This window comes from Lissotriton vulgaris, chromosome 2_1, assembly GCF_964263255.1.
Source record: "Lissotriton vulgaris chromosome 2_1, aLisVul1.2, whole genome shotgun sequence".
NCBI classification, from domain to species: Eukaryota; Metazoa; Chordata; class Amphibia; order Caudata; family Salamandridae; genus Lissotriton; species Lissotriton vulgaris.
Window position 1 is genome coordinate 1,828,203,542 of NC_141687.1, and position 16,053 is coordinate 1,828,219,594.

The 16,053-nt window shown below is 46.5% G+C and overlaps 1 protein-coding gene across 7 annotated transcripts in view; it reads right to left on the reverse strand.

Annotated features, from left to right (window-relative positions):
* The window catches only part of KIF23 (kinesin family member 23), a 208,610-nt gene that overhangs the window by 66,592 nt on the left and 125,965 nt on the right, over nt 1-16,053 (reverse strand). For all 7 annotated transcript variants that reach the window (XM_086957943.1, XM_086957945.1, XM_086957940.1 and 4 more), the window contains 4 exons: nt 13,208-13,287; nt 12,670-12,789; nt 5,549-5,708; nt 1,145-1,312 (listed from right to left, as the gene is read on the reverse strand). In XM_086957943.1, coding sequence (XP_086814069.1) covers nt 1,145-1,312; nt 5,549-5,708; nt 12,670-12,789; nt 13,208-13,287 — 528 coding nt within the window. The remainder of the gene's footprint in view (nt 1-1,144; nt 1,313-5,548; nt 5,709-12,669; nt 12,790-13,207; nt 13,288-16,053) is intronic.

The window sequence follows — 16,053 nt, forward strand, 5'->3', positions numbered from 1 at the left end:
TCAGGACATGTCCTGTAATGGTGCTTGCAACATTTTTCTCTGCCCTTTCTGTAGTGCATTTTATGGTGCCCCTCCTCCTTTCACCCCAGTCCTGAGAAAAACCCACGTAAGGAATTGAAGTACCTACATAGCGATGGGGGTCGACACTACATTCTGCCAATATAACCAACAGTGATTAGTCCACTATGGTCTTCTGTCAGAACAATGGCTACATGATAATTTATAGAGACTATGTTATGAATCTATTGGCTGAAGAAAAAGCCATTCTGTAATATACATATGAATCAGATTGTCACTACATTTCCTTATACCCTTTTAAACCTCACTTGAATTACACACCTTTCCCTATTCCTCTCTTCTCCTGGGCACTTACTGCTTTTATAATAATTGATGCTAGAAACGCTGTATGTCCAGTGTGATTATACAACACTGGAACATAATTCATATAATGTTGTCTTTATTTGTTTTCCTGATTTTTTTATGATTTGTGGTTGCTATTGAAATAATATTCACTGGGACCACCCTCCATTGTACTGTTCAACTACCCAGGTCCCAGTGACATTAGGGGTTACCCATACATGCAACGTTTTATAAAATAGCAGGAAAGTTATCAGCAAGACAAAAAAACACTCCTACTTTGGAAATCTCTGTAGTTATATTTAGGTCAGTCATGACCTCTACTGGGTAATAAGTGTCTCTCCCTATCTCAGCCGCCCTCGCTCTACACCTCTACCGCCCTTTCTCTACAATTCTGAAAGTACCTTTCTAGCTACCTCTCCCTCGTGCCATCACGCGCACCCTAGAGCCATCTCTCTCTAGCCATCGGCCTCTCTCTAGCCATCGGCCTCTCTCTAGCCATCGGCCTCTCTCTAGCCATCGGCCTCTCTCTAGCCATCGGCCTCTCTCTAGCCATCGGCCTCTCTCTAGCCATCGGCCTCTCCATTTCGCTTTCTAGCTAGCCATCTCACTCTAGCTAGGCAGCATTTCATCTTCTCCAAGCTGGGCCTTGTAGTCTCCTGATTGGACTATAACTCCAATCCATTCACCGTCCAAAGAGTTAGTCTACAGTCCCCAGAGGACCTATAAGTTCTTGCTAGGAAGGCAATAGATAAGAAAGCAATTGCTGAGAAATGTGCAACTTTACCATTCTTTCTAAACTCTTCAGCCAGCATTTGTCGCACCCGCATACGCTGCTCCAGGACTGCAATGATACGTGGTAAAGTTTCTGCATCGTTGACATCCAGAAGCTCACAAGATGGCAGGGGTGGGAAGCTCTGTATCAGCATCTCGGTGACTGACTGATCATCTGAATCTGGAGGCAAACACAGTAATAAACCCTCAGCACCTCATTCAATTCAATGAACGGTTGTGTACCACATGTAACTACTTTGAAGAGCATTCAATGGGTAAATGTTACTTGTCTGTTAAATTAGATATCTGGCATGGGCATACTCTGTACATTCACCTTCTTCAAGTAGCCCCTCCCGTTTGTGTAAAGGAAAGGTGCGAAAAAAGGTTTGCTTGCTTGTAACAATACTATTATATACAACAAAATGTTGTGTATTCCCCTGTAAGCTACAGTTAGCCAAAGACAACTTCCATTGACTTTACAGGCATCAACTACTAAACAGCCAATTTATAACCACCTCACAGTGACCACAACCTTACAATTTCCCCTCCACCAGCTATAAGGGCTTTGCATTAACACCTGCTAAAAATCCTCACTGAGCTCTTATTTCAAATTGTCCTTCAGTGGGTCTTATTAAAAACAATCAATGACAAGCTGCAAAAGAAAAAAAGTTACTTACCTGTAACATAAAAGTTAACTTACCTGTAGGAGTAGTTTTATAGCTTGAAGGCTTTTCTGTATCCATCCGCTGAGCATTACTCCACAAGTTAGTGGTTGGGCCTGGAACTGTTTTCCCCTTTGCCTTTTGTCTCTTCAGGGCCTGGTCATTGGGTGCTTTATCCTGGTATCCATGGTGACAGACGCAGACCCCACAAACAAACAACTGGAGAGGGTCAAGTGCGACACTTCGGGACAACAAAGGGACAGAAATAATGCTCCACACCACCGCCACTGAGAAGGTGGTAAGGAATTGTCACCAAAACTGAGAAGGGCCCACATCTCAAAAGTCATAACGAGCCACCCAGAGGAACCTGTTAAACCACAGCTATAACTGAGGCGGCCAAACATATCGCATGTCCAGCAAAAGAGACAAACCGGACAGGGGTGACTAAAATAAAGGGATCTTAGCAGAATTTAAGACCTATGTAATAACACCACTAATTCTCTGAGTCTGCAACAGATGTGTCGTAGTGAAAGCATCTTAAAAAAAAGGTGATGTCAAACAAGATAAACACATGAGCATATAGAGCTTTTCACAATATATTCAGGCTAATTAAGCAAAACACAGCATGTCCAAATTATATTATTACATATGAATTCATATTAATGTAAAAACAGATCGGATTCTGATAATTTAATAGGCACTGAAGAATACTTGCCCATCTGTTGATCTACCCAGGCACACAAAAGTACTTTGAGGATCCTCCGAAAAAACTATAGTAACACCTATTAATCTGTAAAACTCCGACAGCACTTATAAACGGAGTCAAGCCAATGAAGTATCAATGTAGTAGTGTTTGAAAGTGAAAATAAGCCCAAGGAGGTGAATGCAACAGGAGGTCGCGTCACTCCACTGGTGTGCGCATGTGTGATGACCTGTGCATGCACTCTGATAAGGATGTGGGCCCCATTTGCTTTGAGTTTCTTAAATTTATTTTTTACTTTCAATCCAAGATGGAGAAAGTCACTAGGGTCAGGTATTAAAAAAATACCACAGGTGTCAATAGAGAAGAGGAAAAGCAGAGTACAATGAAGAGAGCAGAGAGCATCGCAGAGAAACATGGAGAAGAGCTCCCAAAAGAGCACAGGAAGCACACAAGAAGGGTGGGGGACCAGAAAGACCAGTGAGAAGGACATGTGAGCAGCACAAGATGAGAGGAACACAGGGTGGAAGCACAGAAGGGAGATGTAGGGAGGTCCCCCTTTTTGACATGCCTCTCCCCACATGGTATTTAATGTGATTTCGATTTAAAGTGCACTAGATTCCTGTTAACCAGGTAGTCGTCGGATTAAAAAAAAAGGACACAAAATAGCCAGATCCACACAACAGTGGGACTTCAATTTCAGACACTTACAGCTGTGATGTTCCAAGAACGGTCATTCTGCTGTGTCAAATCTCAGGAATCTAAATCAGTGAGGGAGGATATGTACCAGTTTACCAATGCCAGGTTGGTTTGAAAATTTTTTTCCCCCACAGTGAGAAGTCATGTCAAATGCAAAAAAAAAAAATGCACACTAATCTATAGGGAAAATGAAAGAATTTCTCAAAGGCCAGTGCCACATTAAATTCAGTGGGTCTTTGGCAGTCGCATGCCGGACAAGATACCTCCTGCCCTGTATGCTATTCAGTGGCCCTGGCTAGTGGGAAATTCTTTTAATTTCCCTACAAGTCACTCTGCCACCAAATCCAGGGCAATACATCATGATCAGATGGGGTGAGAGATGGAAGCTCAAATGGACTGTGAAAACATACTACATGTCCGCATCCATTTAATAGTCATTAAATGTATTCGTAGGCATATCCTCATGAACTCAATTCCATTGTAGATTGTATTAATTATGACAAAATGTCAAACTGAGATAATGTAAAAAATGTAAGCGTATATTATATTTTTTTTATAGGGATGGCATACTTATATGGGTGTAAAGAGCAAAAATGAGGTTTCAGGTAAAGGGGTTAAGAATGAGGGAAATAGTGTTAAGTGTAAGGGCTAAGGTGTTAAGAGTTCAACGTTAAGTTGTTTTTTAAATGGGTTAAGGGCTAAGACACAAGAGACATGGTTGGAAGATCTTAAGGGCTGGGGGGTCAAATAGATATGAGGTTAAGGATGTAAAAGCAAAGGGGTAAATCAATAAAGGAAAGGTGGTAAAGGGAAGGGTATGCAGATAAGAGTAAGGGGCAGGACTAAACGGAAGCAGAAAAAGTTTATAAAGTCAGTGAGGTGATTGGTTAACTGCAAGGCTAAGGTTAATGGTTCAAAAGTGTGAGGGGTTAGTTTAAGGGATAATAGTTTAATGGTCTAAAGTTAAGGGGTGAATATAAAGGCTTATGGGTAGAGTTAAAAAGTTAGAGGTAAGGGATTAAAGGTACATGGAGAAAAGTATAGGCGGTAATGTGTGTAAAAGTAAGGAGGTAAGTGAATAAAGGGTTAAAGGTAAGGGCTGGTAAAAGTAAGGGGGAAGGGAGTCAGTGTAAGGAGCAAAAGAAAGGTGGTAAGGTTAATGGTTTGAGGCAAGTGTTAAAGACTGCGGTGTGCAAGAGTTTAAGGTTGCAAGTTAAAAATCAGACACTAGGTTTTATGGGTAAGGTTATATAGTTAAGGGCAAAGTAATATAGCCTTATAGCCTGCCGTAGAGGGCTATACCGGCTATTAAAGGCCATCTCCAGCGTTAAAGGCCCGATCCGAATGCGAGGGCCTTTAACAAGGGAGAGGGACTTTCATAGCCGGTATAACCCAGCTACAGAGGGCTATAAGGCTATTAGAACATTCTGCCCTCTAGTGGCAGAATGTTCAAACAAAAAAAGCAAAGCCTTATGGGAGCGTGAGAGGATTGGAATCCCCTCTGGCTCCCTGAAGCCTCTGTTCACAGCCAGAGCTGTGAACAAAGAAACATTGGAATGTTGGAGCTCCAGGCTTATACCAGCCATTATAAGCCCAGAGCACTCCATTGTTTTCAATGGAGCTCCCAACATTCCAATGTTCTAATATGGGTCAAGGCTAACAGTTTGGTTAATCCTAAGGTATTATGGCTACTTAGCATTAACCAATTATGTTTAATTCCTTACGGACAGGATTGGGGGGTGTAAAATTAAGAGTTAAAATTATGGGCATGGATAGGAGTTAAAGGGTAAGGGATTAAGAGACAAGGGGATAAGATGTTAAAGGTGTAATATATGGCGTAAGCGCTACAGGTTACATTTAGAGGGCTAAAGCTAAGTGGGTAAGAGAGTCAAGCAATATAATATAGGAATTAATTATAAAAGTTGAACTAAATATACAAACGGAGAGACAATGAAAATGAAATAGAAAAAAAGTGCCAACAGAATGACAATTAAACAGTAAATGGGGGGAAAAGCATAGTAGAGAAACAAACACCAGTATGTATACACAACTGCACCATGGTCACTTAAACAGTCTTCACAGATAAAGTCAGATAAAGAATGGGCACAACTTAACCTAACTCTGTTTTTGTTTGGATGGCTGGAGCACAATCCGATAACTCGAGGAAGAAAATACTTTTTGCCCTTTGTTTCTACAAGCCTTCACAAAGCCTTGCATTACGTTTTTCAAATTAACAATCCCCATATCACCAGACCACACAAACAGGAAACCACAATCCAGCCTTTGGCTGGCAGTCCCCGTATAGGGCTTTTCACCAATTTACTCCTCTCACCACCACAATGGAGGCTAGACCTACCTAGGCACAATGGTCCGCCTCGGTCCTCCAGTCTGCGTGATAGCTCCTCCTTAAAGGCTATGTTTCTAAACCTTCGCCCTGGCGTCAGACCGCAGATAGGCTTGTCAATAGGTCGAGCCACTTCCACTTCCTGGGTCATTTCTGCAAACCTCATGACTTGCTGCAAAGGAACAAGAAATACTTAACAAAAGAACCAGTAAAGGTACAGTCCTCTCTTCCACAATACCACAGGAACAAAGGCATTAGGCTAAAAGCTTAAGAACTGCATGACACTGAAATTTAGACCCCTGACCCTGCTTGCAGGCCAGGTCGCCCCCCTACTGCCAACAGCTCCACCTGTCTGCCGGCTACTGCTCCACACCGCAAGTTCGATCCTTCTGTGCCCAGACTGCCCTGACCGCTGCTGCGCCTTGTGTTCTTTCCTTGGTGTATTTTTTGGGGTTTTCCCCTTACCTCGGCCCCAGCCCTTCTATTGTCACCCCCCAGTCTCCCTCGTGCTCCTGCACCACCCCCATCTTTTCCCGCCGCTGCCCCCTGCAGCCCCGCCCCCTCACCCGCCTCCCAGCTGCTCCTCCCTCCCTGCCTTAAAAATGGTGGCCGCGCCGCTGGCCCGCAAAGGTCAAGCCAGTCTGCGCCAGTCCGTGCCTGGACCGTGCCCAGCGCCAGGACCCCACGAACGCCACGACACCAGAACCCACTACGACACCAGCAGCCTCCACGCACTCCACGCCGGCCGAAACCCCACCTGCTTCCAGGCAGCCCCAAAACAGACCCACGGACCCTTCTCCTGCCGCACCTGCGACAGAACCACCAAACCTCTCAGGACTGGACCCAACCCCCTCCGCTGCATACTCCTCAACACCCGCTCCGCACGCAAACATGCCATCGAGCTCTGGGATCTGCTCGACACCTCTGCCCCAGACGTGGCCTTCCTGACCAAGACCTGGTGGAACAATTCCTCGGCCCCCGACATTGCCATAGCCATCCCGGACGGCTAAAAGATCACCCGCAGGGACCGCGCCAATGGAATCTGAGGCAAAACAGTCATCGCCCACAAACCCACCCTCAAGGTCTCCACCCACGCAGATGACACCCTCAACGCCACCGAACACCTGCACTTCCGGATCCAAACTGACCCAACCACCACCCTCAGAAGAACACTCACCTACAGACCCCCCCCCCGACCACAGGCCCAGTTCAGAGACACCATAGCCGACCTCGCCAGTACCCACGCACTCGACTCAACGGACTACATCTTCCTCGGGGACCTCAACTTCCACCTCGAGAACAACGACGCAAACTCCTCAACCCTCAGCGACAACCTTGCCAACTTCGGCCTCAGACAACTCGTCACCGCACCCACCCGCGCCGCCGGCCACATGCTGGACCCAGTCTTATCCACAGGCTCCCACATCACCTTCGACCACACCACCAAACTACACTGGACATACCACAACTGCATGCATTTCACCTTCAAAAAACCAACCACACATCACCGCACCCAAAAGCCACCTCGCCGCTGCTGGAGCAAAGTCACCGACGACCAGCTGAACACAACCCTCGCCCAGAACCCCCCCCCCCAACGACCCTACCAACGCAGACACCGCAGCCCGCAACCTCAGACAGTGGATCTAAGACTGCGCAAACACCCTCGCCCCACTCAAGAAACCACCCAATAACCACACCAGCAAAAGAGCCACCTGGTTCACAGACGAGCTCCAGGCCTCCAAACGCGCATGCCAGAAACTGGAGAAGACATGGCTACACGATCGCACACCGGACAACTACGCAGCACACAAGGACACCACCTACAGACATCACCACCTCATCAGACTAGCAAAGAGATCCTCCTTTAAAAACCGCCTAGACGACAACACACACGACAGCAAAGAGCTCTTCAGCATCGTAAAGGAACTCTGCAACCCCAGCGCCAACACCAACGACATCCCGCCCTCACAAGAACTGTGCGACTCACTAGCCATCTTCTTCCACCACACGATCGCTGACATCCACAAAAGCTTTAACACCACAACCGCCCCCACGACGCCAGTCGCCACCTCCCCTACGAACACCACCAACCGCCTGACCTCCTCGGCCAACGTCAATGACGACGAGACACGCAAGGTCAAGAACTCCATCCACTCAGGATCCCCGTCAGACCCTTGCCCACACCACGTGTTCAACAAAGCAGACGCAGCCATCGCACCCCAACTACGGAAGGTCATCAACATCTCCTTCGAAACAGCGACATTGCCGGAAAGCTGGAAGCACGCCGAAATAAACACCTTCCTCAAGAAGCCCAAAGCGGACCCCAAGGACCTCAAGAACTTCCGACCCATCTCCCTGCTCCCGTTCCTGGCAAAGGTCGTCGAGAAAATAGTCAACATGCAACCAACTCACCACCTGGAAGACAACATCTTAGACACATCCCAATCCGGATTCAGACGCAACCACAACACCGAGACAGCCCTCATCGCCGCCACAGACTACATCAGACACCAACTAGACAACGGCGAAACATCAGCCCTCATCCTCCTGGACCTGTCGGCCGCCTTCGACACGGTCTGCCATCGCACTCTAAAAACACGCCTCCTAGAAGCCGGAATCCAAGAGAAAGCCCTGGAATGAACCACGTCCTTCCTCTCCGGCAGAAACCAGAGAGTCCACCTCCCACCCTTCCGAAGCTACCGACATCATCTGCGGCGTACCCCAGGGCTCATTCCTCAGCCCAACGCTGTTCAACATCTATATGGCCCCCCTCGCATAAGTCGCCCGCCATCACAACCTCAACATCATCTCGTACGCCGACAACACCAAACTCATCCTTTCCCTCACCAAGGACCCACTCACCGCCAAAACCAACCTCCACAACAGAATGAAGGCAGTCGCCGACTAGATGAGAAACCGCTGGCTGAAGCTAAACTCTGACAAGACGGAGGTCCTCATCCTTGGACCCACCCCCTCAGCCTGGGACGACTCCTGGGGCCGACCACAATGGGAACAGCACCAACACCCACCGACCCATGCACCCAACCTAGGCTTCATCCTCAACTCCTCCCTCTCCATGTGGAAACAGGTCAACGCCGTCTCCTCCTCCTGCTACAACACCCTCAGCGGGATCTACAAGTGGATCCCGACCGAAACTAGAAGAACGGTTACACATGCCCTCGTCAGCAGCAGACTGGACTACGGCAACGCTCTCTTAGCAGGAATCCCAGCCAAACAGCTACGCCGACTACAACGCATCCAAAACGCCTCCGCCCGACTGATGGTCAACGTCACCCGCCGCAACCCCATCACCCCCACCTGAGAAACCTACACTGGCTCCCCGTCGGCAAGAGGATCACCTTCAAGCTCCTCACACACGCACACAAAGCACTCCACAACACCGGACCAGCCTACTTGAACAGCAGACTCAGCTTCCACACACCACCTGCCAGCTCTGATCCTCAAGCCTCGCCCCCGTTCCCCGCATACATCGCACTACCTCCGGAGGCAGATCCTTCTCCTACCTCACCGCAAAGACCTGGAATACCTTCCCTACCCACATACAACAAACCCAAGACCTACTCTCATTCAGAAGACTCCGCAAGACCTTGCTCTTCGAACAGTAGCAGCCCCCCCCCCACAGCGACTTGAGACCCTCACGGGTAAGTAGCACGCTTTACAAGTGCCCTGATTGATCAAAGTGTTAAAATAAACAGCTCGAAAGAAGACTTAGGACACTGGCACATTCCCCTCCAATGGGAAGTTGGGTTGAAATGAGTGCGTGTTAGCAAACAGGTGTTTGAAAAAATACTTTGGTTACCTGTGCCTCTCTTGGCTTGAATGTACACACAATAGCCTTTTGTGAAAGCATGTAGAGAGAACCAGGTTTCTGCTCTACACGTTGTTAATGGAGACGTTCGCCTAAAAGGCAAGTGTTGCATTGTGCAATGATCTAATGGATTCTCCAGTGTCAATCCTGCTTTCTTGTTATATGATGTGCGATCCATTGTGCCACGTTCCTTTGGTCACAAGCGAACATTTGTTCACAGGTACAAAGGAAATTAAAAAAATGTTAAACCTGTGTTCCCGTCTGGATTGGTTTTGGTTCTGGCAGGTAGTACTTTACTGCCCTTCTAGTACCAAATGCATGCAAAACCCTTTAAGCATGTCTCTTTGGGTGCTGAAATAAACTGCCAGTTGAATGGACTGGGTAGCACTTCCATGTTGAACACGGAAGTGTACTATGAACTTAGGGAGCAAATGTGAATTTGCTCTCAAAGCCACTTTGTCCATGTTTATTTGGAAGTAAGATTCCTCCATGGAGAGAGCTTGTAATTGCCTAACTCTTCGCAGAGCCATCGGTATTAAAAGTAGAGTGTTTAAATGTTAAAACACTTGAGTTCTGCTCTATGGATCGGCTCGAATGCCCCTTCATTAGTGGACTAAGCACCAAGTTGAAATTCCACATAGGGGAGAGTATGGACTGTGGTGGTGCCAATCTATTTAGTACACCGATAATCAAGATATTCGTGGAAAGAGCAAAGAGGCTTCTTCCTGTCTGTCCCCTAGTGTATGCCACATCGGCCACCAGGTGGACCCTGATCAATGCAAAAGGTAGGCTTTAATCTAAGAGGTAAATTATATAATTACTATGGTGTCTTATGTCTAAAAAAAGCTTTCCTTTTGCACCAGTGAACATACCCGTTTCACTTTACTATTTACTTTTTGTAGGCATCCTCACCCCACTTAGGATCTCCATGGTTCTTTAGGGAGACTCAAGTTTCTGAAATCCAAGTCCTCAGTGGCCATGCTATTAACTGGAGGCTTGCTAGTTCTGGGTGGTATACTTTTTCCTTCTACAAGGTGAGCAGGTCCTGCAAGTGTGGCAGTTTCAATACCAACACTTGCCATATCTACAAAGTCCGATAATCAAGTCTGCCTTTCCTAGTGTGGTGCTATCAAGGACTAGTGCCACTAATGACTGGCTGCACATCAATGGAATTCCGGGTATTGGGGCAGGGGGATATGCTAACGTCCTTGACCAGTTTATCAATAGGGCCTTCCCTCCAAACAGATTATGTGGGTACTTGTATGCAGAGCTTTAGCATTTTGTGTTTTTGGTGTTGGTCAGAGCTCTATTGGTGGTGTGTTCCCACCATTGGAACATTCCTTGTAGTACTTGATCTTTAATCTCCCACGTGTAAGAGATATTTCGTCTGCTTAGCCTGTGTAGAGTATTTATGTTCTGCTAGAAAAACATAATTAATTTAGGCATGCCTAAGTTAGCATAACTAGGGTGCATTTGAAAATCATTCATGAAGTGACAGAGAAAAGTGCATGTGTCGTTCTCTCTCCTCATCCCCTGATGTCCCATGTGTCACGCAACACATGCTGTATGGTGTGGAAGGCTGAAAACTGTCCATGAAGATCCAGACCTCCTGAAAAGACATGGGGATAACCTCATTATGAAGTTCCTCTAATTGCGCAACTCCCGCTTCCCTCCCCGGTGCTGTGTTGGCACACTGCACCACTTACAGCAGCCGTGGCAGTTTACAAATAGTAATCGCTGGAGAGTATGGGAGTTGGGGGGTCTCTGGGGTGTAGGAACCTCTGGCAGCAGGCCACAGGTACTTAAGATATATCCAGTTTGTCTCCTTCATATGCAGGTGTGGCAATCAGATGTCTATGTCCTGAAGAAACTTACACTCAGATGTTTGTTATAAGGTGTTTCCCCAGCAACTATTAGCGCTGGTTGACGTTCTTGGGTTCACCATGTTGCAGCACCTTTCTCGCCAAATTCAGTCTCTCAAAGTCAACAACTTTCTTCGGTGCTAAAGCCGCCTTCTTATGAGAGTTCAGTCTGTTTTATTCCATTGTTGCTGGATAGCCCAATATCTGTGAAGTCTGCTTCTTTTGTGACTGCATTATCACATAATGAGCAAATCATGGTTTCTGTGCAAGCTTAAGGTTTTAGATGAAAATCAGCATAGGGCTCGTGAACTTTGATGGGACTGTCTTTCAGTAGGCACAAGATCCAAACTTCGTGGCTGTTTGTGTAAACTTTTAGTGGCACTGCAAATAAAATCTAAAGAGTATTCTCCATTTCCACTAGGCACCAGGGCTTCCAGGGCATTGATCTCAAGACACCAGGGGAAGGGCTTACCACCAAATGGTCCCCAGGACTAAAAGACATTCCAGACCAAACCACTAGATGGCAGAAAGTAAAGAGCTTGTGTAGGAATATAGATAGGTCCAATGTGAACTTAATTGTTTAAAAATGTTTTTAACATGAGGGGAAAATAACTCTTGAAATTCCCCAAAACGTATGCAAAAATACTTGCAACCACTAGATACCACGGCAAACAGACCAAGTGAGTTTAGTGCTACATGCGGATATCTGGTGAAACTTAAAGGCGACAGACTTAAACCCAAAGAGGCCAACTAGAACTTCTACTTCCTCAAGACCATATATTTAAATGCCATGAAATCAGGAAATATTAACACTTGTTATTTACAACACTTAATAATATCAAAAACTTCAGATTGAGGAGCTGCATGAAAATAAACTTACCATAAACTGCAGATGTTGCCATTTCATTTACCCAATTGATTGGTATGCATTTGAATATTCCTGGAAAGTAGTGTAAATCACCAGGATTCCAACCTTCAGCCAGCAAATTGCACAAATGTTAGCAGCAGTTGAGGTCATCCACTCGCCAATTTTACTAATCAATAATGTATGTCCAAATGTGGCACAGGAAACTGCAGGACAGTCTTCATGCAAGGCCCACCAACTTTACCTATCTGAGGTTAGTCCTGACCAAATTCATCCAATCCTTGGACCCTGCTGAAAGTGCCATCAAGAGTTGACAGCATGTGGAAAAGAGCAAAAAGCAGCACAGGTCGGGTCGCTCATGAAAATAATTAAAGAAAACGTGGGTGTGAATCAGGGAGAGAGAGAAAAACAGACAATTCACAAACCATATCAGGCAGAATAAGAATTCTCAGAATGCCTAGGAAACCCTGACAATGTTGTATGGGTGACAAGTTCTTAAAAAAGCAACAGAGACTAAAGACCAGACATATTTGTAAAAAAGAAAATTGAGAAACCAGCACAATGTGAAACACCGTACCAAGCTCTCCTCATGATCATCAGCTTTCGGATTTACACAAACAATCATGCGAACTTTTCCCTCTCCGTCAAAGTAGTTCTTGAAGAGATGAGTCAGCTTTGAGTCTCTGTATGGGACCATCTGAAACATTAAGGAGGAGCGTTTGAGAACAAGGCTAGACTTCATGGATAACAGCTGCTATGGGTTTTCTACTTTTATACAATAACCTTAACGAAACTAGTGGTATGGTTTCTTAAAGTAAACAAAGCTAGGCAGGTTTTCTTCCACAAACTCCAATAAAATACAATAACATTCACAGCTTCATACATGCAGCCCATTCTTGCACTTCATCCAGTACCATCACTGCACATCTGTCCCACTGTATACACTCTGTACAACTACCAAATCTTCATAACCACCCTGCCATCTACTTTCTTATCCTTCACACACTGCACCTTCAAATCCATGTGCCATAGGGCTTCATGCAACCTACCACCTCATCTAAATCTTTATAGCACCCACTCCTCCCGCAAGATTTCCCATGTCTGCTGCCACATACCTTCATGGTGCCATACAGCTGATTCTCACGTAAAACTTCTAAACATGTGCGCAGGGTCATTAAGGACTGATTGATGTTCCCTGAAATAAGAAACACAATGAGAAACTCTACAACGTGATTAAGTCAATGCAAATCAGTAGTACAGAAAAGGACCTGTGAATGGTCGCCGGAGCTCCTACAATTGGAAGAGTGTCCATTTGTTGAACAAGTTACTTATCTTCGGTAACGATATATCTGTAAGAAACATTACCAGTTCCTTACCTTAGAACTACCCCCAGGCGTCAGACTGGATCCGGAAAGTTTATCAGCAGTCACCCTGCGCGTCTGTCGTTGGTGTTGTGGTCGCCGAGATGATGTTGCGTGCGCTACTTAGACGCCGCCCACGCGCGCAGACTTCAGTTCTGTAGATGTTTTTCCGGGCCAGTAATGCAGAGCCATGCAAGAAACTGACCACTGGTACATTGAAACTAGGGCCTTGAAAGGCATGACCTTAACCCTAGAAATCAGTTCGCAGAACGGGGAGGATGGGTAGGGCGGTAAGAAATCTATAATGTTTCTTAAAGATCGAATATGCTACTTACCAGTATGCATCTGTTCTTGGCATGTAGGGCTGCTGACATTCATATCTGTGCGTAGATCGCCGCCTAGTGTTGGGTCCGGATGATCGCACATTGTTGTCCTGAAAGAGTCTTCGAAGTATCACGAGATAGATGCCTCCTCCCCTGGACTACAGTGCGCATGGGCATAGACTCCATCCCCAGATTGTTTTTAGCCATTGTGGCAAAGATGGAGTGTAACACTGAGTGATGACCATGCTAAGAGTATTTGATTGCTGCAGTCGCTACAGGCGCCAGGGAGGAGGGCGGGCGATATGAATGTCAGCAGCCCTACATGCCAAGAACAGATGCATACTGGTAAGTAGCATATTCGGTTCGAGGCATGTGGGCTGCTGAATTCATATCTGTGCATAGAATACATAGCAGTCCCTCCATTAGCGGCGGCCGCCTGTGCCAGCTGCAGCAGTTTGAAAAAGTGTTTTAGAACAGCCTGCCCTACAGCTGCCTGCTGTTTGGAGTGCACATCTACACAGTAGTGTTTCGTAAATGTGTGTGTGGTAGACCATGTGGCTGCTCTACATATGTCTTCTAAAGGAATATTTCCAAGGAAAGCCATTGAGGCCCCCAACTTTCGGATGGACTGGGCCAGTGGGGGGACCGTTAAAGTGCGCTTGGCTTTTTGATAGCAAATTTGAATGCACTTAACGATCCACCTGGCTATACCTGCTTTGGAAATGGGGTTGCCCTAGTGTTGTGGCAAAAAGGCAACAAATAGTTGTTTTGTTTTCCGAAAATCTTTGGTCCTATCAATGTAGTACATTAATGCTCTTTTGACTTCTAGTGTGTGGAGCATTCTCTCCGCCACTGACTCAGGATTTTGGAAGAACACCGGCAGTTCTATAGTTTGATTGATATGGAACTGTGAAACCACCTTAGGAAGAAACCTCAGGTTAGTGCGAAGCACCACCCTGTTGGAGTGAATTTGTATGAATGGCTCTTGGATAGTTAGTGCCTGGAGTTCACCAACGCGTCGCAGCGATGTAATCGTTATCAGGAAAGCCACTTTCCACGTTAAGAACTGAATCTCGCATGAATGTAGAGGCTCAAAAGGTGGACCCATCAGACTGGTGAGGACCACATTTAGGTTCTATTCAGGAGCTGGTGGGGTCCGGGGAGGAATGACTTGTTTGAGTCCTTCCAGAAAAGCTTTAATGGCAGGCACTCTGAAAATTGAGAGATGCTGCCTGTTTTGTAGATAAGCTGCTATTGCAGACAAATGTATACAGATGGAAGCATAGGCCAGATTGCATTTGTATAGATGTAACAGATAACAAATGATGTTGTGAGTAGACGCGTCTAGCGGGTTTGATGTTGTGGTCTGCACAATAAATGACAAACCGCTTCCATTTTGCCGCATAGCATGCTCTGGTGGTGGGCTTCCTTGCCTCTTACGATATCCATACAGTCGGGAGGCAAGTTGAGGTAGCCAAATTCTAAGACCTCAGGAGCCAGATCGCCAGGTTGAGCTGTTTCGGATCTGGGTGCTGAATGTCGCCATGGCTCTGCGTCAAAAGCCTGGGTGTGAGGTGCAGCCTTTGATGCGGTACCACGGATAGTTCTAGAAACGTGGTGTACCATGGTTGGCGTGCCCACGTCGGAGCAAACAGGATGAGTGTCATCGAGTGTTGCTTCAGCTTGCGTGCCACCAGCGGTATTAGAGGTACTGGGGGAAAAGCGTACGCAAATATGCCTGACCAGTTCATCCATATCGCATTGCCCTGCGACTGTGGGTGTGGGAACCTGGCGGCAAAGCTTTGGCATTTGGCGTTTTCCTTTGTGGCGAACAGGTCTATCTCTGGATGACCCCACTGCTGGAAGTACGGGTGGAGTACTGATGGATGTATCTCCCACTCGTGCATTTAGTGGCTGTACCTGCTGAGCAGGTCCGTCATCTGATTTTCCTTGCCTGGGAGGTGTTCCGCCATGATGAAGATGTTCCTCTGAATGGCCCACTTCCACATGCTCTGAGCCAGATGAGACAACTGTGGAGAGTGTGTACCTCCCTGCTTCTGAATGTAGTACATGGCCGTCAGGTTGTCCGTCTGGATCAACACAACCTTGTTGCACAGATGTACTTTGAATGCTTTCATTGCCATGAAGATAGCCATCAGTTCTAGAAGGCTGATGTGCATCTTCTTTTGCTGCGTTGTCCATAGTCCCTGCACTGTGTAGTGGAGTACATGAGCTCCCCATCCCTGGAGAGATGAGTCCGTTGTCAGAATGATCTGT